The 26,098-nt window shown below is 41.0% G+C and overlaps 1 protein-coding gene across 3 annotated transcripts in view; it reads right to left on the bottom strand.

Moving 5' to 3' along the window:
* nlgn2a (neuroligin 2a) overlaps positions 1 to 26,098 on the bottom strand; it is a 244,268-nt gene that overhangs the window by 75,824 nt on the left and 142,346 nt on the right. For all 3 annotated transcript variants that reach the window (XM_062065372.1, XM_062065373.1, XM_062065374.1), the window contains one exon: positions 11,697 to 11,846. In XM_062065372.1, coding sequence (XP_061921356.1) covers positions 11,697 to 11,846 — 150 coding nt within the window. The remainder of the gene's footprint in view (positions 1 to 11,696; positions 11,847 to 26,098) is intronic.

Raw genomic sequence — 26,098 nt, 5'->3', positions numbered from 1 at the left:
TTTAAAATGGAATAGAATGGATTTAATTTGACACTCACGGTATTTAAAGAAGAAAAGATTGGAGGCACATCATGTTTTTACATCCAGAGTGGTCCACAAATTAAACATTAATCCGTGAAAGTCAAAAATGGACTTATTCGTGCATCGCGAAGTAACGTATTTCGAGTGCCGTTCTGCAGTGATCGTGACGCTAATGAAAAAAAAAATACTTTTTTTGCAGTGGATTTCCTGCTACACTTGTTAGTCTCATCTAAAATTTGTTTCTGAAGTTGTTTTTATGGTGTGAAGTTCATATTTTGGCTCATTATTTAGCTATAGATGTCCCTGTTGTTCACCAATGTTTGCTAGCGATATCGAGATATAGTTTATATTGTTGAGCCTACGAATAATTTATTTATCTAATTTATTGATACTATTAAGGATATTTTCTTGATGATAACAAATATCACCAAAGACGCTATAATGTGGTCATCAGTGTCAAATAAAAGCATTTGGCTTTCCTGCACAAGAACAACTAAGCTTTTAGCTTCTGTTATGAAAATACGGTGGATTGGACCAACAATTACAATATTTATTACGAGGACTTAACATGGCGTTAGTTTATTTGTACAACCAGGTCTTCGTAGTTATATTTAGGCATAGCAACCACAAAAGAACACAAACTAATGTGATCTCTTGTTCTTTTCTTATGTTTAATTCTGCTTTCAAACACTACTAATATGGTAGAGAATAAAGTGGATTGCATCACAGAAAGTTCCTCAAACAAATCAAATGTTCACACAAACATTTTACAAAGTGATCGCTGCAGACACGAGATGATGGAAGTGATATTTTTAAGAACCATATCCTTTGGCGCACTTTTGTTTTTTCCCTGACTTTATTATCTTTATGAACCACTTCTTTCAGGATTCTACGAAAGCTCTTTTCTATCTCTCTATTTGAACGACTGGAACACCCAAGATCAGAACAGCAATACGGCATTTTCTGCTCAAACTGCACACTTACTCTCACTTGTTTTAATGCTACGCTCAAGCTGCTTGACCATCGTGTGATGCAAGCCGCAAAGTAGAAAAACTGATGTTACGTCATATGCAACCCAGCTATTGTATGCTTGAGGAATAACCTTTTTGTACTCCCAGTGCACACAGCAAGTTCCATAAAGGCACGCTCGGATGAGCTTGGTGAAGAACAGTGACCTCTGACCTCACTAATGCGACCAAATTCCCAGTGAGACTACACAATCTTGTGGATAGATTTCACAGAGGGGTAGAAGCCAAGCACACATTATTTCCAGTAGTGCATGGTTTCTTGTTGTAGTTCCAAGGTTGACTACTTTTCCTCTTTGTTTACATTCACTAACTCATGCACGCTTTGGCTCCCCAAAGTAGCGTACTCCCCACTGGCATTATTTCAGGAGCGCCGCGTAATGACTCAAAAGGGGCTGTCATGCCGGCATAATGATGATCCATCCCCGACTATTAGCGGGCCGGTGGCTCCCTGCTAACAACGCGCACGGTTTGACAAGAGGAACATGCATCCGCGTAATTTGTCCCATAACTCCGCTTTTTCTGGAGTGGTGGTGGGGCCTGCAGTGAAAATGGAGATTAAAGAAAGGAAAAGAGGACAGACGGTAGGCAGTTAATGATGAACTCACAAACAAACACATATTTACATGTGTTTTACACAGCTTCAAGTGAGGACTCAAAGGTGAGTATAGTGTCACTGAAAAAGTGGATGTAGCAGTATAGATAGTATACACAATACTGCCAAAAGTATTTGGCCACCAGCCTTGACTCACATATAAACTTGAAGTGCCACCCCATTCCTAACCCATAGGGTTCAATATGATAGCGGTCCACCTTTTGCAGCTATTACAGCTTCAACTCGTCTGGGAAGGCTGTCCACAAGGTTGCGGAGTGTGTTTATAGGAATTTTGTACCATTATTCCAAAAGCGCATTGGTGAGGTCACACACTGATGTTGGTTGAGAAGGCCTGGCTCTCAGTCTCCGTTCTAATTCATCCCAAAGGTGTTCTCTCGGGTTCAGGTCAGGACTCTGTGCAGGCCGGTCAAGTTCATCCCCACCAGACTCTGTCATCCATGTCTTTATGGACCTTGCTTTGTGCACTGGTGCACAATTATGTTGGAAGAGGAAGGGGCCCGCTCCAAACTGTTCCCACAAGGTTGGGAGCATGGAATTGTCCAAAATGCATGAATCGGCACAATGCAGTCCGAAATGTACCGTTTTCCTGGCAACCTTCAAACCCAGACTCGTCCATCACATTGCCAGATGGAAAAGCGTGATTAATCAGTCCAGAGAACGCGTCTCCACTGCTCTAGAGTCCAGTGGCGACATGCTTTACACCACTGCATGCCCCTTTGCATTGGACTTGGTGATGTATGGCTTAGATGTAGCTGCTCGGCCATGGAAACCCATTCTATGAAGCTCTCTGCGTACTGTTTGTGGGCTAATTGGAAGGTCTCATGAAGTTTGGAGCTCTGTAGCAACTGACTGTGCAGAAAGTCTTTCCACTATGCACTTCAGCATCCGCTGACCCATCTCTGTCAGTTTACATGGCCTACTACTTGGGGGCTGAGTTGCTGTTGTTCCCAAACTCTTCAATTTTCTTATAATAATTGAAGAGTTGACTTCAGAATATTTAGGAGCGAGGACATTTCATGACTGGATTTGTTGCACAGGTGGCATCCTATGACAGTTCCACGCTGGAAATCACTGAGAGCGGCCCATTCTTTCACAAATGTTTGTAGAAACAGTCTCCATGCCTAAGTGCTTGACTTTATACACATGTGGCCAGGCCAAGTGATTAGGACACCTGATTCTCATCATTTGTATGGGTGTCCAAAAACTTTTGGCAATATAGTGTATATATACATATATATCTTCAACACAAGTGAGTCCACCTCACAGTGAACATGTCTACATTAGGTCCATGGCATGCATATTTTTGTTATTGTTTTATAGCACTGCCTTATCAGATGCACATGCAACTTTGCACTCCTACACCTTCCTTCTTTCTGCTTAAGGAGGCCCCACAGGTGCTCTGGAGGATACTCTTTATCACCTTCAGATTCCTCAGCAAGGAACTTATCATCTTGGAGGTGTTTTTAGGCTCCTTATCATGATGGAAAACTGCCACGCGGTCCAGTTTCTGCTTCACGATTTCATACTATATGTTGGACAGGGCCGGCCCCTGGCATGAACACTACACAGTTGTTTAGGGCCACTATCACCAAAGGGGCCTACGGGATGTGGCTAATGTCACAGGAGCTAATCAAAGTGGTCGTAGTGCTCTGCAGGTGTTTGCTTGTTCTATTTTGAATGACTAAAATACCTCATTTTGTTTCTACTAAACTTTAATTCAGTGGTGAGACACGTTTTTTTTATAATAGTTACTAGTTCGGTTTAGCATCAACGCAGCTGCGTTCATTCAAAAGCCCATTGAATAATTGCTAATTTAGCATTGCTTTGAACGCCGACATTGTGATAGATTTGCAGCCATATTTTTTAAAACCACTGTACTATTTAAGATTTTTTATTGTAGTCGAACCTTGTCTTTAAACATATGTCTAAACAAATATTTATTCATAGTTTTTACCCATTTATTGTGTTTTGTTTACTTTTTCAATTAATACAGAAGCGGCAGAGCAGTTTTGAATTGGCTTCACTTCAGTAGGAGGTATCAAACACTTTTTTTCTTCCCCCTTGTACCTATCAACTTATTTTTTACCTTTTCCTATAAGCTTTGGACATTATCTGGAATATAAACATAATTATTTAACATAATGAATTGAGCTGAATTGAAGTTGTCAATGTATTTTTTTGTTTATTGTTGATACGTGATTATGTATAATACATTAATAAATACAATCCTAACATAACTTGCAAAATATTGATTCTTAATATCTAATTACAAACATACTTGACCTGCGTTTTTTTGGTTGTGACTTTTATCACACACTCAGGCAGTAAACCCTTTTTATCCCTGTCAATTGACTGTGGTAAATGAAATTATGAAAAGTGAGAATTATTCATTATAAATGTAATATTGTTATAAGTGGAGCATACAAAACTGTTTACGACAAACAAAATCTTGTTTCAAATGTTGGAGTTCATGTTTGACCCTCAATGAACCGCAGCTCCTGAGAGCTGGAAGCACTCATACCGCCCCAGACCATGACACCAATATTTACAGTAGGCAAGTCATAATTATCTTGCTGCTCACTTGTGTAATAAAATACAATACAATACTGTGTGTGTCTCAATTTCAATGCATATAGTAAATCTATACTGCTATACAAGCTGTACACTGATTACTCTAAAGTTGGCTTTCTTCTATTGATGATACTGTGAGGGGTGATAGTGTAAGCTTCAGAATAATGACACAAAACAAAACCACAAGGATAAGCTCCATTAGCGAGCACAGCACAGCATAGTGCGCTTGTGTGTCGCCATTCACATCTCTCCTATTCAGTCGAGAGGAAGCATCAATTCTTCCAGGGGTTGCCATAGCGACTGCCGGGTTGTGTAACATGTACATGGTGGGCTTGAACCGTTCAGCTTGTGCGTCTCCATATCTTCTCTGGTCAGGTCAGGTTGCTCTCACACGGCAACACACAGTCCCACTAATGCATTAAGTGGTCATTGTGGGAAGCATTGAGCATACATTCATTCTTCATTCACTGAATTCAGGAGGTTTGCAAAACATTTGTATGTGGAGCATCAGAGGTGGACTCACGTCACGAGAAAAATCCCATTATCATAGCAAGGACGCCATATCCAAACACACATGTCCTCATGAGTGCACACAACATGAGACGCGAGCACCGCTACACACTCTGCGGCTTTTATTTTTAGCGCGACAGGCAAATCTCACCCCCCTCCATGCTCTCTGGCCTCCCTCTCATCTCTCTCCTGCTGTCACTTCTCTCATCTCTCACCCTCATCTTCGTGTGTGTGTGTGTGTGCTTTGATGCCCTCTGCTCTCGCTGTCATTGATCATGTGCGAATGGATGCGTCGTCTCACTTTCATCTTCACGTCCCTACGCGTGAGGCTTTTTTTTTTTATAATGCCGTCTGTCACCGCCACCGCCAGTGTGAGGTCAAGCGCTGGGCGGTCTGTAACGTATTTAGCGCTGCAGAATTCCCTGCACATACACACACTCGATGGCGACGGCACGCCTGCTGCTCGGCCCGCCATTACGCTGCCTCTTTATTCATTCAGCAGCCCGCCCTGGCGCCGACTTCGCCATATTAGCACACGGCGTTAGTGTTAAGCGGTTAGCATTAGCATTATGGCCTTTAAATATGATCTCTACATCAGACTGTATAATCATGTGAGCACTGAGACCACATTTTACATCCATAGTGCTATTTTGCACAGAAAATTACTATTATCATTAATATTGCGGTTGTACAGTAATTGGAACCATGCCAATACAATCATCGCATCAGGCGGCATAATGTTTTGGTACTTGGGGATACTTCGTACTGTGCTATATGCCTGATTTTGAGCACTGACAGCAGGTCTATTCAACTGGCGGCCCGGTAATGACATCAGACAAGACCCCCCCCCCCCCCCCCCCCCCCCCCCGAGTTTTTTTGTAGCAAATTCCTAAAAACACTGGAGTGCTCCTATTTTATAGAGCAGCATTTTTCAACCTTTTTTGAGCCAAGGCACCCCACCAGCAGAAATCATTAAAAAACAAAACTCAGTTGACAGTAAAAAGTCGTTGTCGCAATTGTTGGGTATGACTTTAAACCATAACCAAGCATGCATCACTATAGCTCTTGTCTCAAAGTAGGTGTACTGTCACGACCTGTCACATCACACCGTGACTTATTTTGAGATTTTTGCTGTTTTCTCGTGTGAAGTGTTTTAGTTCTTGTCTTGCGCTCCTATTTTGGTGGCTTTTTTTCTCTATTTTTGGTATTTTCCTGTAGCAGTTTCATGTCTTACTTTGAGCGATATTTCCCGCATCTACTTTGTTTTAGCAATCAAGAAAATGTCAGTTGTTTGTATCCTTCTTTGTGGGGACATTGTTGATTGTCATGTCATGTTTGGATGTACATTGTGGACGCCGTCTTCGCTCCACAGTAAGTCTTTGCTGTCATCCAGCATTCTGTTTTTGTTTCCTTTGTAGCCAGTTCAGTTTTAGTTTTGTTCTGCATAGCCTTCCCTAAGCTTCAATGCCTTTTCTTAGGGGCACTCACCTTTTGTTTATTTTTGCTTTAAGCATTATATACCTTTTTACCTGCATGCTGCCTCCCGCTGTTTCCGACATCTACAAAGCAATTAGCTGCCGGCTGCCACCTACTGATATGGAAGAGTATTGCACGGTTATTCTGCCGAGCTCTAGACAGCACCGACACTCAACAACCACACCTAATTTGCAGGCTATAATTACTGGTTTGCAAAAAATATTTTTAACCCAAATAGGTGAAATTAGATAATCTCCCACGGCACACAAGACTGTATCTCACGGTGTGCCGCGGCACAGTGGTTGAAAAACACTGGTATAGAGGAACTTGGATCACTATAAACACATTGGCAGATCCCTGCTTTGACTATTAACCTTGCAAACAAACATAGAACACTGGCGTCCAAACTTGTGATTTACATAACTGAGACGTTCCTCAATGCAGTGGTCCCCAGCCTTTTTGTAACTGCAGACCGGTCAACGTTAAAAATTTGTCCCGGGGGGAGTAATTTTTTTTTTTTTTTTGGTCATAAAAAAATACAATCATGTGTGCTTACGGACTGTATCCCTGCAGACTGTATTGATCTATATTGATATATAATGTACCCCGCCTTCCGCCCGATTGTAGCTGAGATAGGCTCCAGTGCCCCCCGCGACCCGAAGGGAATAAGCGGTAGAAAATAGATGGATGGATGTAGGAACCAGAAATATTAATAACAGAAAGAAACAACCCTTTTGTGCAAATGAGTGTGAATGAGTGTAAATGGGGGAGGGAGGTTTTTTGGGTTGGTGCAAGTGTATCTTGTGATTTTTATATTGATTTAATAAAAATAAAAATATATATATTTTTTATTTTATTTTTATTTTCTTTTCTTTTTTCTTGTGCGGCCCGGTACCAATCGATCCACAAACCGGTACCGAGCCGCGGCCCGGTGGTTGGGGACCACTGCCTCAAGGCACCCTTTTAAGTCCTCTCTTTTTTGGCAGTTACACATTGTTTTCGTAACGTGATTTATGTAACTCAGGTGTTGCTGTAGCTTGTTTACTTCAGACGCAGTTATTAGTAATTTGTTCAACTTCTAGTGGTGTTCCTCAAGGTTCCATTTTAGGTCCTCTCTTTTTCACCATTTGGGCTATTCAACTGGTGGCCCGCGAGTTCAGTTAAAAAAACTTGTGAAAGACTCACATTTTTGCAGCAGATTTTTAAAAACACTAAAGTGCCTTAATAGAAGAGATCTTTGGCTATGTTCTCGCTGCAGGGTAGGATTGTACAATTCAGATTTTTTTGTCAAATCTGATCTTTTTATGGAATTTTCTGAACAGAATTATGGCACGTAGAACATTAAGAAAGAAGAGAGTAAGCAATTTGACTCTTGCAGTTTGCGGGAATATTTGCTCCGATGTTTGCTCCAAAGAGTGTGTGACGAGCAGTCGGAGACAGCTGGAGGAACATCGACGCGAGTTCCTTAAAGAAGTCATATCATAATTTTTTTTTCTACACATAAAACATTTCCTTGTGGCCTACAGTACATAACATGTAATGATTATTCTTTGGTGAAAAAATTGCATAGATTTTGTTTTACACACATAACCTCAAGCCACTTTTTTATGCTCCCTTTTAAAACTGTTCGTTTTGAGAGTTGTTTAATGCATATTAACCATTTCCCCCCGCCTGGCAGAAATGTTTTGTAGTTTTTTCGCTTTCTTGCTTTCATTGTGCACTACGGACATCGGTGACCGCCACCAGCCATCTGTTTTGATTGACTTGCACCAAAACATAACATCCCATAAGATAGAGCGGGATCAGCAGGCTCACCGTGTTTTGTTGTTGGCACCAAGGACAGAATGCTGGCGGACGAGAGAGGGGAACGAAGCCCGCCTGACGTACAGGTTGGAACAATAAACTGGCTTAGGTTAAACTTCTACCGAGTCTGTAACTTTGTATTGCTAGACCCTGGGCGTGTATTGACAATAAAAGGCGTTTATATTGTACGTCATGTAAACAACTCCGCTACACAGCTGCTTCGAGTAGTAAACAATTGACGCTCAAGGCTATAAACTAAGCTACAAGCTACGAGCGACATTGCAAACAAAATAACGGATCATATTACTTACTCGTCCATTGCCAAACACAGGCACTGATCCAATCAAAAGTAGTTTTTAGGAAAATCCTTACTTATTTTGGTGCAGGACGGTGATGCTATTGTCTTTCATTAGAAGGCTAAGCTAGCTCCACAACAACTCCAGTTAACATTGCTAACGTATCATTCACACATTTCTAACGTACTGTAATTACTTACCGTTTCATTGTCTCCTCCATTGCCATAAATAGTAGTCACAGAGCCCGCCAATAACTGTAGTTTATTGGAAAATGCAACTTCATACTGGCGCAGGTTTCTGAAGCAGGACTCTTCGAAGTGCTTTGCACACACGAAGAGTTGAAGGTGCATTGCCACAAATCATAAAAAATAAAAGTAAGGAACTTTCTTACTTCAGATGAGGCTAAAAATGTGTGTAGTGATTTGTGCTGGTTAAAACAACCAACAACAGATCATTTTCGGTCTTTTGTGTCGTACCATCGGCATTGTGTCGCTTGGACTACAAATACTCAAATATTAAATAGAATGGCGGACTCACGCAAAGACCTTTGGGTAAGCCTTCGTGATAGATAGACCTGCAGACGTCTCATGTCTGAAAAACGTCACAGGACCGACAAATTCCAAACGGACCATTTGGAGGAAGTAGAAAGAAAGGCAAGATTTTTTTATATTTATGTTTTATAATTATCTTTGCAATTCCTTTACGTTTTGAATTCACATTTTCAGGACTTATGCAGATCCCAAATACACATAAGCAGGTACCATCAGGTTGGATGTTGGTTTTACATAATTAGGCCTCTTTAAACATTATTGTTGCCTGTTTTCTGCTTATTTGTCAACGATTTATTTTGCAACAGTCTATTTTGGCAAAGAAATATGACACTTATCACTTTTTGATGACGTTCTGGTCGGATGAATGCAGCCAAAGCATTCAAACTGCAGTCGCTTCACATACAGTCGTGGTTTCAAAGTTTACATACACTTGTAAAGAACATAATGTCATGGCTGTCTTGAGTTTCCAACAAATTCTAAAACTCTTATTTTTTTGTGATAGAGTGATTGGAGCACATACTTGTTTGTCACAAAAAACATTCATGAAGTTTGGTTCTTTTATGAATGTATTATGGGTCTACTGAAAATGTGACCACATCTGCTGCGTCAAAAGTATACATACAGCAACATACATGATCAATTTTGGTGATGTACAAAAGTTACAATCAAATCAAATTAGCTTCATGGCATGGCCTCTTAACTTCATGTAAGTGACTATGATTGATGACACCTGTTGACTTCTCTGAGCCCATTTAAATAGGGCTCAAGTGATGCAGTCATTAGACTCTGTTACAAACGTGACAATGGGAAAGTCAAAGGAACTCAGCCCAGATCTGAAAAAACGAATCATTGACTTTAACAAGTCAGGAAAGTCACTTGGAGCCATTTCAAAACAGCTTAAGGCCCCAAGAGCAACTGTGCAGACAATTTATCATGATTATAAAGTGCATGGCACAGTTTTGTCACTGCCACAATAAGGACAGCCCTTTGAGACACTTGTGATTTAGGGCTATATAAATAAACATCGATTGATTGATTGAAGAAAACGCAAGCTATCACCTGTTGCTGAGAGAAAATTGGTCAGCATGACCAAGAGTCAACCAAGAACCACCAAAAAGCAGGTCTGCAATGAATTGGAAGCTGCTGGAACACAGGTGTCAGTGTCCACAGTAAAGCGTGTTTTGCATCACCATGGACTGAGAGGCTACCATGCAAGAAGGAAGCCCTTGCTCCAGAAGCGACACCTTAAGGCTCGTCTAAAGTTAGCTGCTGATCACATGGACAAAGATAAGACCTTCTGGAGGAAAGTTCTGTGGTCCGATGAAACAAAAATTTAGCTGTTTGGCCACAATTTGCAGCAATATGTTTGGAGGAGAAAAGGTGAGGCCTTTAATCCCAGGAACACCACACCTACCGTCAAGCATGGTGGTGGTAGTATTATGCTCTGGGCCTGTTTTGCTGCCAATGGAACTGGTGCTTTACAGAGAGTAAATGGGACAATGAAAAAGGAGGATTACCTCCAAATTCTTCAGGACAACCTAAAATCATCAGCCCGGAGGTTGGGTCTTGGGCGCAGTTGGTGTTCCAACAGGACAATGAGCCCAAACACACGTCAAAGTGGTAAAGGAATGGCTAAATCAGGCTATAATTAAGGTTTTAGAATGGCCTTCCAAAAGTCCTGACTTAAACCCCATTAAACCACATGTGGACAATGCTGAAGAAACAAGTCTATGTCAGAAAACCAACAAATTTAGCTGAACTGCACCAATTTTGTCAAGAGGAGTGGTCAAAAATTCAACCAGAAGCTTGCCAGAAGCTTGTGTATGGCTACCAAAAGCGCCTTATTGCAGTGAAACTTGCCAAGGGACATGTAAGCAAATATTAACATTGCTGTATGTATACTTTTGACCGAGCAGATTTGGTCACATTTTCAGTAGACCCATAATAAATTCGCAAAAAAAACAAACTTCATGAATGTTTTTTGTGACCAACAATTATGTGCTCCAATCACTCTATCACAAAAAAATAAGAGTTATAGAAATTATTGGAAACTCAAGACAGCCATGACATTATGTTCTTTACAAGTGTATGTAAACTTTTAACCACGACTGTACATATCCGATTTATAGCCACATACGAAAGAGGACTTTGAAAAATTCAGAGTTGCACTGTTCACATTGACATACAAAAATTAGATACAGGTAACATATGGGCAAAAAAAATTGGAATTGACCTCTAGTGTGAACAAGGCCTTTGTCTTGCTTGTTTGCAGAAGGTCCCTAAAAAGAGCAGAGTACTCCTGTAACTCTGACAAAACAGACCAAAACCAAAGTCTACTGTAAAAGATGTCGTTTCTCCGGAATATATAAAACAACAGTAATAGTGAAGGGAAAAGTCTGGTTCCCCGGTTCTTAGCTTTCTGGAAAACGTGGTCCCCTAAACAACCATTTCGTTGAACAACTCTGACAAGTTAAATTAAAAATATAGACACATTTTTTTGCATTTTCTTTTTAAAATCATTATTGTTATCATTACATTACTTGTATTGCATAAAGTGGTAATAGTTGAAGAGTTAGCAAAAAAAGGTGCCTTGCCAAGCATCAGGTAATGGAATGCAGATGAGAGTCAGTGTTCCAAAACAGCAATTATAAAGACCTTCCAGCTGCTATTATTAAAAACTATGCCTACAGTACTTTATATACATTACAAACTATAACCATAAGATCAGACTTTATAAAAAAAGATCTCATTAATTTATTCAAAAGTGACTTTTTTTCTTCCCGCAGCTACAGATTTCAACAGAGAAAAAAACCTTCGCTCCACTCACCCAGCACCCCAAGACGATAGTTCATGGTCACCACGATGACGTTGCCATAGGCGGCGAGCACGCTGGCGTCAAACATGTTTCCGGTGCCTTCCATGTAGGAGCCTCCGTGAATGAACAGCATCACCGGCTTTTTCCTGCGGTCGCGAATGTCTGCGGAAAAAAAAGGAGCAAACAAAAATGAGATTTTATTGTATTGTTTTTGATGACATGCTGTGCTGCAGAATAAAATAGCAAGGCAGATTGCAAGGCCAGATGAAAAACAACTCTTGAGCGAGGATAAAATTGGAGTACCTAGCGGCGAATGACCACTTTTAAAGCAATGAAACAAAGTTATTTAAAATAACATAGTCTATGTGGTGTGCTCCATCACTGCTACCCAGAGATGCTGAAAATACTCATTTTTTTCGCATCAAGTGTTATGTTTATTGCACTTTAAAGCAACATTGTGTTTAAAGGCATACTGAAACCCACTACTACCGACCACGCAGTCTGATAGTTTATACATCAATGATGAAATCTTAACATTGCAACACATGCCAATACGGCCGGGTTAACTTATAAAGTGCAATTTTAAATTTCCCGGGAAACTTCCGGTTGAAAACGTCTAGGTATGATGACATTTGCGCGTGACGTCAATGGTTGAAGCGGAAATATTCGGACACATTGTATCCCAATACAAACAGCTCTGTTTTCATCGCAAAATTCCACAGCATTCTGGACATCTGTGTTGGTGAATCTTTTGCAATTTGTTTAATGAACAATGAAGACTGCAAAGAAGAAAGCTGTAGGTGGGATCGGTGTATTAGCGGCTGGCTGCAGCAACACAACCAGGAGGACTTTGAGTTGGATAGCAGACGCGCTATCCGACGCTAGCCGCTGACCGCATCGATGATCGGGTGAAGTCCTTCGTTGCGCCGTCGATCGCTGGAATGCAGGTGAGCACGGGTGTTGATGAGCAGATGAGAGCTGGCGTAGCTGGATAGCTAATGTTTTTAGCATAGCTCTGTCGAGGTCCCGTAGCTAAGTTAGCTTCAATGGCGTCGTTAGAAACAGCATTGCTAGGCTTCGTCCGGCGGTACAGCATTAATCGTGTGGTTACAGGTCCAGAGTTTGGTAGTAATGTTGATCTTCTGTCTATCCTTCCAGTCAGGGGCTTATTTATTTTGTTTCTATATGCATTTAAGCACGATGCTATCACGTTAGCTTCGTAGCTAAAGTGCTTCACCGATGTATTGTGGTGGAGATAAAAGTCAATGTGAATGTCCATTTCGCGTTCTCGACTCTCATTTTCAAGAGGATATAGTATCCGAGGTGGTTTAAAATACAAATCCGTGATCCACAATAGAAAAAGGAGAAAGTGTGGAATCCAATGAGCCCTTGTACCTAAGTTACGGTCAGAGCGAAAAAAGATACGTCCTGCACTGCACTCTAGTCCTTCACTCTCACGTTCCTCATCCACAAATCTTTCATCCTCGCTCAAATTAATGGGGTAATCGTTGCTTTTTTCCGTCCGAATCGCTCTCGCTGCTGGTGTAAACAAGGGGGAAATGTGAGGAGCCCTTCAACCTGTGACGTCACGCTACTTCCGGTACAGGCAAGGCTTTTTTTATCAGCGACCAAAAGTTGCAAACTTTGACGTCGATGATCTCTACTAAATCCTTTCAGCAAAAATATGGCAATATAGCGAAATTATCAAGTATGACACATAAAATGGATCTGCTATCCCCGTTTGAATAAGAACATTTCATTTCAGTAGGCCTTTAAACATGTAGCCTTAAGTTAAAGCAGGGGTCGGCAACCCGCGGCTCCGGAGCCGCATGCGGCTCCTTGACCACTCTGATGCGGCTCGGCTACATGCATGCCGACCCCCTCGATTTTCCCAGGAGACTTATGGATGTCAGTGTCTCTCATAGACTACTCCCAGGGAAAAATAATCCTATTAACACTCTAATTACTATATAAAGGGCGTGCCCTAATTGCACTGCAGTAATTGTCCTCTATAGCATATACTTACAGCGTGCCAAGGCCAGCCACATGTTGCATGTTGTTATTACTTGCTCACACATGAGACAGCAAAGCATAGTTACTCATCAGCCACACAGCTTACACTGACGGTAGCCGTATCAAACAACTTCAACATTGTTACGTTACAAATATGCGCCACACTGTGAACCCACACCAAAAAAGAATGAAAAACACATTTCTGGAGAACATCCCACTGTAACACAACATAAACACAACACAACCATTACCCAGAATCCCATGCAGTCCTAACTCTTCCGGTCTACATTATACACCCCGCTACCACCAAATCCCCCCACACATCAACCCCCCCCCCCCTCTTCGTGGTTGGTTGAGCGGAAGAGTTAGGGCTGCATGGGATTCTGGGTATTGGTACCGTCAGTGTAAGATGTGTGGCTGCTGAGTTAGTAGCCTTGCTGTCTCTTACGTACGCAAGCCAAAGCTGCATTCCACTTGTGGCCGAGCATGTACACTGATTGGGCAGACTGTAGAGGGCGCCAAATGCAGTGTCAGCACACTCTGATATTCGGGAGTCTCCCGGGAAAAATGAGAGGGTTGGCAAGTGTGACGCAAGCGACATTCATCCAAAACTCGCGGGCTACACTAACATCAAATTCCCACATTAAAGTGCGTGCCGGCGCGTGAGTCTGAGACCCCTGGTTAACATAGCACAAAGCATGCAAGCTTTGTATGCGGTGTTTTTCATTTTAAATTTTAAAAACATTTTTGTGGCTCCCATTACTTTCTTTAATGTGTGAAACTTGCCAAAATGGCTCTTTGAGTGGTAAAGGTTGCCGACCCCTGAGTTAAAGCCATCTTAGTGGTTCTAAGGGCAACCCTCAATCTTTTTTGGAAACGTTAAATATGGTGTCAAACTATATTGATGCCACACTAAAATACTACATCTGTCATTTGAAAAAAAATCTGATTAAATATACTTTTAAATAGGGAATAATCAAGATTAATTACAGTAAATTAATTGCAAAAATGTTAATAACTTTAAAAAAACAAAAAACAATATTTTGACAAAAAATGCAATTTTCTTGTCAGATTATCATACACAAACATAATTTTAAAATGTTTTAATAAATATACATAATTTATTTGCTCAAAACATGGTAACAGTTTTATCTAAAGTCCCTTCGGGGTATGCATTTTGAGGCGAAATCTGTCGGAGTCTCCTCGCTCATCTTTGAACTGCTGTGTACGCATTAAAGGGGAACTGCACTTTTTGGGGGGAATTTTGCCTATCGTTCGCAATCATTCTGAGAGACAAAAAGCCTAATACATTTTTTTTTCAATGCATTCTAACTCATAAATAAATGTAAATTAAAGTCAGTTTAAAATCGAGTCAATGGGAGGTCCTTTATTTCGCCCATAAAGTGCCAACAATACTCCATTTACATTTCTTGGCCTGAATATTAACCGACTATTAGGGATATTGTTATTATAAGCGCTACCGCAGACAAACTATTTATAGCTCACGGAGAGCTAACTTGCTTGTGCTGCTATATTGACATCATCAGCTTTTAAGATGCTTCCTCGCGTAGGAGCTTGTGACAGTTTATTCTAGATCATAAATCATGTCTCTCACCTTGATAGTAGAAGGATGAGGACATATTCCCACAACTTGGTCAACTTTGGTATCCAATTTAAAACCGCACATAGCGAGAAAGACACGAAACAACGCTTGGTTCCACCCCCTTTTCTCGTAGCAAGGATTATGAGTCATTCTTTATCTAAACTAAAATATATCAACATCATATCAGTTGGCATCCCAGTGAAAGCAGACATTGTACAGTAAGTGATGTTTTATCGTGTTTGTTGTCTCTCATGAAGTCTGCAGTAATCAGTGATGTTGTGGAAGGAAAAAGCGGACGTCATGTCTGTGAAATTAGTGTGCTGACGTATGCTTAAAATGATCAAAATATGTAAATATTACAATTTATTATTCATGTGATTATTACTATATTACATATATACTTACGGAATGTACAAAACCCAAAACCAGTGAAGTTAGCACGTTGTGTGAATCGTAAATAAAAACAGAATACAATGATTTGCAAATCCTTTTCAACTTATATTCAATTGAATACACTGCAAAGACAAGATATTTAATGTTCGAACTGAGAAACTTAATTTTTTTTTGCAAATAATCATTAACTTAGAATGTAATGGCAGCAACACATTACAAGAACATTGGCACAGGGACATTTTTACCACAGTGTTATATGGCCTTTCCTTTAAACAACACTCAGTAAACGTTTGGGAACTGACGAGACCAATTTTTGAAGATTTTCAGGTGAAATTCTTTCCCATTCTTGCTTGATGTACAGCTTAAGTTGTTCAACAGTCCGGGGTCTCCGTTGTTGTATTTTACGCTTCATAATGAGCCACACATTTTCAATGGGAGACAGGTGTGGACTACAGGCAGGCCAGTCTAGTACCTGCACTCTTTTTCTACGAAGCCACGATGTTGTAACACGCGCAGAATGAGGCTTGGCATTGTCTTGCTGAAATAAGCAGGGGCGTCCATGAAAAAGACGTTGCTTGGATGGCAACATATGTTGCTCCAAAACCTGTATGTACCTTTCAGCATTAATGGTGCCTTCACAGATGTGTAAGTTACCCATGCCTTGGGCACTAATACACCCCCATACCATCACAGATGCTGGCGTTTGAACTTTGCGCCTATAACAATCCGGATGCTTTTTTTCGTCTTTGGTCCAGAGGACACAACGTCCACAGTTTCCAAAAACAATTTGAAACGTGGACTCGTCAGACCACAGAACACTTTTCCACTTTGCATCAGTCCATCTAAGATGAGCTTGGGCCCAGCGAAGCCGGCGGCGTTTCTGGATGTTGTTGATAAATGGCTTTCGCTTTGCTTAGTAGAGTTTTAACTTGCACTTACAGATGTAGCAACGAACTATAGTTACTGGCAGTGGTTTTCTGAAGTGTTCCTGAGCCCATGTGGTGATATCCTTTACACATTGATGTCGGTTTTTGATGCAGTACCGCTTGAGGGATCGAAAGGGCATTCAATGTTGGTTTTCGGCCTTGCTGCTTACGTGCAGTGATTTCTCCGGATTCTCTGAAACTTTTGATGATATTACGGACTGTTGAAGGTGAAATCCCTAAATTCCTTGCAATAGCTTGTTGGGAAATGTTTTTCTTAAACTGTTCGACAATTTGCTCACGCATTTGTTCACAAAGTGGTGACATTCGCCCCATCCTTGTTTGTGAATGACTGAGCATTTCATGGAAGCTGCTTTTATACCCAATCATGACACCCACCGGTTCCCAATTAGCCTGTTCACCTGTGGGATGTTCCAAATAAGTGTTTGATGAGCATTCTTCAACTTTCTCAGTCTTTTTTGCCACTTGTAAAACACGTTGAAACATAATGCAGGCATCAAATTCCAAATGAGCTAATATTTGCAAAAAATTCAGTTTACCCTTTTGAAAGTTAAATATCTTGTCTTTGCAGTGTATTCAATTGAATATAGATTGAAAAGGATTTGTAAATCATTGTTATTTGTTTTTATAGACAATTTACACAACGTGCCAACTTCACTGGTTTTGTATATAAAACCATGATGAAAGTGTTTGGATATTTTTAAAGCGCTTTATAGGCAGATTGAGCGACTCCTAAAGGCTCCATTAAAAAACTGACTTTTGCTCACATTGTTTTACTAGTTAAAATGCATTAAACATTTAAACAAATGTGCTTGTCTTAAACAAGGATTGCGAATGATAGCCAAAATAAAATAAAAAAAGTACAGTCCCCCTTTAACCTGATCACTGACAGTACAACAACCCCGCCACCTTTCAGGTAACCATCCGTTATTCAAGTTAAAGGAGCATGTGAGGTCAAAATAAATTGGGTGATAAATTTGCGTTGATACATGATTAACGCAATATTTTTAATTAATCACATGAGTTCACTCGTTATTTTTGACAGCTCTATAAAATATATGATGTAATTAAACAGCGTTCACCACAATACATATCAAGTCTGCAGTGTCACCTCTGAGTCAAAAACGCACAATTATTCCCCATCATTGCTTTAACTTTCTTTTATTATATTCGCTCTTGACTGCAAAAATGAATGTGTATAAAAAGCAATTGAAAACTTTGTAGATGTCTGCTTCAAAGAAAGCCCAAAAATTCAATAGTACAAATACGTCTCATGTGTCGAAGTCAGAGCTCAGTCACAAGAGCTCTTTGGCATTTTAACACAGCAAAAGGAGCACCACTTTAAGCACAGTAATGCCCCTTGGCCGTAGAAAGCAGCCTTTAACTTGAACAAAAGCAACCACACGGCTCTAGAAAGCAGCAAGAACCCTAATGTCTGCCTACTTTGTGCCGTCTGCCCTTTGCTGCTCCCACTTGAGTCGCCACCAAATGGAAGTCACCTGAGAAGGTTTAAAAAACTGCAATATCAAATTATTTTTTTATCTCTATTTCTTGAGCTGCCAATGGGTTGGTATGGCAGCTTATCTGCAGTTGAAGAAACGACAAGGTCAAATAACACAATGCTGCATGTCCTGCAGCTGTCTTTGTCCAACACGTAATTGCCCTCACTCTGTGCTTACACCTTGGATCTCCCAACAAATGCAAATGGTACTGGGTTGCATCAACATCTTTCTAAATAACGTCCTATTTTTAGGAAACATAATTTTTCTTGGATGCTATTGTTATACGCTGGTGGGGCTACAATAAAGGGACGACAAAGCAAGCAGATTACATGAACAAAACATCACTGCTGCATTGTCAATGCCGTACTGGCTTGTCAGTAGCATCTTTGTAGTTGTCATGGCGACCCTGCACTGCCTACTTTTGCCCTCTATGGGCCTGATCTGTTAAGATCCAACGCGCTAAACGATGTGTGCAAACTATAAAATTGAGTGTACTATTAGTTGGCACGTTGCATGTGATCTACTAAGACTGTATAGGCCAGACCTGGGCATTCTGCGGCCCGCGGGCCGCATCCGGCCCTTTGTGCGTCCCTGTCCGGCCCGCGTGAGGCCAATTATAAATGACAAAATAAATTTAAAAAAGTATCTATGTCGAGTGTGCAATACAACGGTGCTGCTTTTGTTTTGAAAATCGTTATTTGTTTTACTTCCGGGTGGACGTATGCGTGTGCGTGATTGTGAGTGAATGTGAACAGCTGCAATTACAAAATAAAGTTGAAAAAACATCTATGTCGTGCGCGCAATACAACTGTGCTGCTTTTATTTTGAAAAGTATTATTTATGGGCGTGTGTCCGTGTGTAACCTGCGAGTGAAGGTGCACATGCAGCGACAAGTGATGCACGGTTTACACCCGAGACGCTAAAAAGAGAAAAGTTGATGAGGAATGGCGTGTTTTCAACAAGACATAGACTGCAAAGCAACGTCCCCTCACCTAAGGTGCGTGCCTTCGCAATTGCGCACTGCTCAAGCGTCTGCTGCGCGCAGCAAGTATATGCCGCGCACCAAATCAAATCCCATCTGAATTCTAAACAAAATAAACATATTTATTCTATGGAATTTTGCAATGCAACTTTGAGTGACAGTGACAACAAGCGGCCCTAATGGTGTTCGTCAACACCGTTCAATTGAACACCGTTCAATTATTGTAACGTCTATCGAGATGCTTCGAGGACAGGAATTATATCGATCACTTTATTGAGCAAAACTGTTTATATTCGGACATAACCACACCAAAAACATGAGTAAAACAATTCTATCTCGAAAAACTAGTCATTCTCTGCCGTACAAACCAGGCCAAAACCAACTTGTCATCTGTCACCAACACGCATAGCACTAAACCACTGGTGCGTTTATGGCCACACAAAAAGTCGGACAACTCAAACACCACACAAAGTTACACTATGACTCCTCAGTCATACGTGTGCTTATTTTACTGTCATTTATTATTAATGTAAATTTATTTATATTAGTCATGGAATGCTGTTACACACACTATGTTGAAGTATTACTATTATTATTAATTATTATTATTATTATTATTATTTATCTTACGGTATATATCAAAAATAATATTGAGCAAAATTTAATTGAAATATTGTCGATGTGGCCCTCCAGCAGTGCTCGGATAGCTCATGCGGCCCCCGGTAAAAATTAATTGCCCACCCCTGGTATAGGCAATAGATAACTGGTGCAAACCCCTCTATTTAGGTTATTGCGTGTGGTATGCGGCTTTCACCATGGAGCCACTCATTTACTGCACATTCATGTTATCATGCTCCTACTTTTTGAAACAAGCAGCAGACATCTACCACATTTTTCTAGGCACTTCAGAAGCATCTACAATAGAACCCACTTTTTTGGCGTGCTGAAGTCATGCTCACAGGACACGCTATAAATGATAAATGGGTTATACTTGTATAGCGCTTTTCTACCTTCAAGGTACTCAAAGCGCTTTGACAGTATTTCCACATTCACCCATTCACACACACATTCACACACTGATGGCGGGAGCTGCCATGCAAGGCGCTAACCAGCACCCATCAGGAGCAAGGGTGAAGTGTCTTGCCCAAGGACACAACGGACGTGACTAGGATGGTAGAAGGTGGGGATTGAACCCCAGTAACCAGCAACCCTCCGATTGCTGGCACGGCCACTCTACCAACTTCGCCAGGCCGCCCCTAACTGCAAGAAAAAATGCATATTGCAAAAAGCTTTTTTTTTACATGTATGAGGAAAGGAATGTCGTTAAAAAAAATGTCATGTGACACCAAAATGCATCAATTACATTTCTTATTCAGCTCCTAAAGAGGCTGTTTGCAACATTAACACAGATGCATAGAGGGCGCAAACCTTCCAATGTTTTTTAAACGTTTTATCCTGCCTTCTTACAGCTTCTAGGACGTAAAACATATTATTCCACGTATAAGTATACACACATTAGCTTTAGGTGTTAGCTAATGATGGCAAATTGGATGGTTAGTGTTAGGTGTCATTGAATGTATATTCTATCATGTATTCTATCAACGAAGAACAATTATGATAAATGTCTTAAACTTATTGAAAATTATATAACTTTCATTTCACTTCATTGGGTGAATCATAACTGACTTAGCTATTGATGAAGATAACTGTTTTTTTTTAGAATTCTTTGATGTAAATTGTGTACAAAATGAGGACAGGAAGCAAATATACTGTATTTGTTAGTAAATACTGTGAAGTAGAAAGGGGGTAGGATTTAAAAAGCTTTGTTTCTTCCTACTCTTTTTCAGACATGTTGTAAGGAAAAAAAAAAAAGAAAAGATGTACAATATGTGATGTATCGTATTGAAACTTTATACATGTTCGAAATAAAATTAACCTAACCTAATCATAACAACATGACTGCAAATTGTTTGTTGCTTCTCTTGGACTGCTTTTGTATGTGTGCACGTGTGGTGTTGACCAGACAGGGTGAGTGACTGCCGTAAGCACCAATTATTTTTGTGGCCCAGAATATTTTTTTATTCCATAAATTTAGTAATTTAGTTCAATAAGTGAAAAATATAGAGTGTTTTAAAACAAACCCATCCATCCATCCATTTTCAACCGCTTGTCCCGTTCGGGGTCGCGGGGGGGGGGGGGGGGGGGGGTGCTGGAGCCTATCTCAGCTGCATTCGGGCGGAAGGCGGGGTACACCCTGGACAAGTCACCACCTCATCACAGGGCCAACACAGATAGACAGACAACATTCACACTCACATTCACACACTAGGGCCAATTTAGTGTTGTCAATCAACCTATTCCCAGGTGCATGTCCTTGGAGGTGGGAGGAAGCCGGAGTACCCGGAGGGAACCCACGCAGTCACGGTGAGAACATGCAAACTCTACACAGAAACAAACCACTAATGGTAAATAAGATAGCCAATGTGTTATTGTTATATTTTTTGGTTTGAAACATGTAACCGTCAGCAAATTGCAAACAGCCCCTTTAAGTCATCCAGCAGCTGTACAATTGTAACGTAATATTGCTAAATAGACTATCTCGAATATTTTTTATTTTTGACAGTGCATATTAATGACAGGCATACGTAAGACGGAGCTGTAGCACGATCACTTCCTTTCTCACAAACATTTCTGCGCAACTGCCAGTCTGCACGTACATTTCAAACGTGCTAAATAAAAATGCAAAACAGCGTCGGCCTGTTTATTCACTTTGTCGCGGCATCGAACAGATCGGTGTGTGGATGCAAAACAACGTTCTTCAGTTAAACTCGGACAAAACTGAAATCATTGTCTTTGGCCCGCAGAAGCAAAGAGAAACTATTATTAGTCACCTTGAGACCCTCTCCCTGAAACCTAACGATCAGGTTGGAAATTCAGGGGGAATAATGGACTCAGACTTGAACTTTAACTGCCACATTAAGTCAATAACATCAGCAGCTTTCTACCACCTGAAAAACATTGCCAAAAAGAGAGGAATAATGTCTAAATCTGACTTAAAAAGACTAATCCATGTCTTTGTCTCCAGCAGGTTAGACTGCTTAATGGCCTTCTCACTGGGCTCTCCAAACAAGCTGTACATCCAGAATGCTGCTGCTCGAGTCCTGTCTAGAACCAGAAAATATGACCATAGTACAGTTCGTAGGTCACTGCACTGGCTTCCTGTTGCTCAGAGAACGGACTTTAAAAACAGCTCTCCCCGTGTACAAGTCTTTTCATGGTCTTGTGCCAAAGTACATCTCTGACATGATAGAGCCATATGAAGCATCTCAAGCTCTGGGAACCTCAGGTAGTGGTCTCCTGCTGGTGCTCAGAGTCAGGACCAAACATGGTGAAACTGCGTTTCAGTTTTATGCCCCTAAACTCTGGAATAGTCTTCCTGAAGATGTGAGACAGGCCTCAACGTTGGCAATGTTCAAATCTAGCCTGAAAACACTTTTATTTAATTGTGCATATGACAACTGAAATTATTTTATCTACAGTATTCTATTGATTTTAATTTTAATTAATTATGATTGTATTTTCTGATTTTAATTTGAAATATGATTTAATATTTTTATTTTTGCCTTCTTTTAATTTTCCGTAAATCACTTTGAACTGCCTTGTGTACGAATAGTGCTCTATGAATAACCTTGCCTTGCCTTAATAAACCAACTTTGCATGCTCTATCAAGTTTGCATGTGTTTTAATACACACAAACCTTTTAGTAGATCAAGCGCTATGTCGCTCTTTGACGGAATAAAGCTGGAAAACACCAAGGGATTGTTTGTGTGGATTGACTCTTGTGCAAGATGAGAAAAAAGTCGCAGATAGCAAACATCCCAGAGAACAAGAATTGTCCCCAATGATAAACAGAAACGTCGAACATTCATAAAATCAAATGCCAGTGATGCACAGATCCTTCATAAAAATAAAAAAAACATAACATGTGTCTTTATAGAACAGATGGTTCCCCCATGCTGGCAAATGTAAACATTTGCTTATTGAGTGATAGTTTAGCTTATTGAGTGATAGTTTAGATACTGAGGAATGTCCATTCACTATTGGCCATCAATATGATCCACGCTGGTGTGGATGATGTCAAATAGCCTGTTGCCGTGACAACCAATCTAGCACCACCTACCCCCGTGAGAACCTTGGCCGCCAACTCCGACAACAACTCCAGACAAAACCCAACAAATACATCATGGCATCATACCCAGCATCCTCTGTGCGACCGTTCTTCCTGCAGAGGCTCGACAAATCCCAAACAAACTCGCCAAGCTTTCCGGCAGATGGTCACCGCTTCCACAAAGACAGGAGCAAATATCCCGGAAAGGCCTTCTCTTTGCATTTAGACTCCACAGCCGGGCCCCTTTGACTTCCAGTACATGCTGACATATTGTTCTCTGGAAGCGATGCATCCCAGCTACCGGTTTGCTAATCAATGGCATTGATCAGGTCTCTGTTGACTGATGGTTCCCCTGCAGCTGCAGCAGGCCAAGAAGCACTTTGGAATGCAACGCACTAAAAGTCTGCATTCGACTTCTGTGGTAGTCGCAAACTGGAATTTCTCAACATGGCGCAATGAGGCTGAACTCATCGACGCTGCGAAGCAAACGTGAACAAGCACAAACAAAGACGGAGCAAGATAGCAGCGGCAGCAGGCTGGTACCCCGAGGTGCTCCGGCTCGGCGGCTGCGAATGCTCTCAAGCAGAACGCAGACAACGGCGCGATTAGGCCTACGTTTGTGTTGAGCACACCCGCCGATGCCACCCCCCCCAAGGGACGGCACCTTCTGCTGCTCCCCTCGCCAATCCTGCAGCTTGACTGATGAGTGTGGAATGTTTGCGGGGGGTTGTTTAATGTAATGTAAATTATTTCCTTACCAGTCACTCACTGGTAGTTAAACTGTAATTGTGTTGGCTTAGAATAACAGGAATAGCATCTTTACTGTTGCCATGGTGACCACCTCCAGTGCTCCAGTTATGTTGGGCTTGAATTCTCAAGCAAAGTTTAAAACGTCGACAATGTCATTTTCTTCACTTCCTATCTTTACACACAACTACAGCAAATGAATAACAATTATCCCATACTGTTGTTTTAAAATTGATTGACCTCCAGACGGGTCGGTGTGGCTGTGTTATCAAAACCTGCAAATGAGCATTCATATCCATTTGCCTCCAATTTCTGTTTAACTCCCATTAGCATGATCGCGTGTGTGTGTGTGTGTGTGTGTGTATTTCTACCCTTCTTGAGACAACAACAAGGAAAAGTACCTTCCATCTTCCACCGGTGAACAAGTTAGGACCGAAATCACCACCATGGCCCCCACTCCCTCCCCTCTGTTGCTAGATATCTTGAGATGGATGTTGTAATATGTATATGTGCTTTGCTATTGAGGTTTTTTCCCCCACTCCAGACTGGGCCCCCTTAGGAGCCCAGTCTAGATTGCGTTTACCTTTTTCCCATCTTTTACGGGGCGCCTTGTGGCGACCCATCAGCGTTCCTGTTCTGTAACCCTGTACACGGTTTGTTTGTCTAATCTTTTCCGTTGTACTTGTGCAATGACAATAAAGACCTACCTACCTACCTACCTTTGGCCAAAATTAATAAAAAAATAAAATAAATGTATACAGAGACATACTGTAATGACTTGAAGTGAATAATGATGATTAAAAACCAATTCCAAAAAAAAACAAAAAAAAACTAATAGCTTATCTTTTTTAAATTTGCATAGTATGTATATATTATTAATGTTGTAAATACTAATCTTTATATATCTAGAAAGGCTGGTCCTAAAGAGGTAGGCATTTTTCGGAGGTCTTAAGAAGGTACAGTAACACATACAAGAATGTGTGTGTGCGCACACATACTAGTGTGGGAGAGGAGATAAATATTGACATTTTAAACTCAAATTCCACCACAAACGATGAACTGCCAGCAGAGATGTTTTCTTTTTTCGTGCCGCAGGTCCAGTTAATGGAAATATGGTGAACAGCCATGTCATTTGAATGCTGATCTGCAGGAAATTTTGCAAAAACCTTCCGAGTGCAAGTACATCTCCAAGTCTTGTTCAACAGATCCTATAGAAGGCTTCAACGTAAGCATGCAACATATGACGTGAATGTGTGTGTGTGTTGGTGTGTGTGTGTGTGTGTGTGTGTGGGGTGCTGTTGGTGTCACATGTGTGCAGGTCAATGGGAGGTGACCGTGATGGAGGGCCAGCGATGAAGACAAGACGCGAGGTGATGAATGGACCCTGATGAGATGCACAGCGGCAGAGCCGGCCGACGGGCCGCGCCACCGGCCCACAGCTCAATCGTTAGGGCGCAAAGGATCACCGAGCTGTACTGATTGCATCAAACGCGTCTGCACGTGGATGTGTGTGCATGTGTGTGTGTCTGTGTGTGGACTAAGATTACTTCACCTCTTCCAGTTTGCAGCGGTAACATTTTTTTTTTTGCTGAAGGTATAATCGACATGTGACAGATTGCGTTTGCTGGGTGCATAATGTGACAGGTCACAAAATTAGGTACACCAGCTACATTTTGTAACGTTCAAAACAGGAGGTGCACTGATCTACGATACCATGGTAGATAGTATAGATACCAGGGTAGAATTGATAGTAACGATACCAGGGTAGTATCAATACCTGCGTAGTATCATGGTAGTGATATCAGGGTAGTATCAATACCAGGATAGTATCAATGATAACTAGATAATATCGATACCAGGGTTCAGTTGAGTTCAGTTTCAGTTTATTTCGAACATGCATACGATACAATGTAATGCTTCACACAGTTGTTTCATTACAGCATGTCCGAAAAGGAGTAGGAAGAAGCAGAGCTTATTTAATAAATAAATAAATGGGTTATACCATACCAACTTTATTTATAAAGCCCTTTAATACTTTTATAGCGCTTTTCTACCTTCAAAG

The sequence above is a fragment of the Entelurus aequoreus genome, linkage group LG12 (genome assembly GCF_033978785.1).
Source record: "Entelurus aequoreus isolate RoL-2023_Sb linkage group LG12, RoL_Eaeq_v1.1, whole genome shotgun sequence".
NCBI classification, from domain to species: domain Eukaryota; kingdom Metazoa; phylum Chordata; class Actinopteri; order Syngnathiformes; family Syngnathidae; genus Entelurus; species Entelurus aequoreus.
This window is presented reverse-complemented; position numbering and strand designations above follow the sequence as displayed.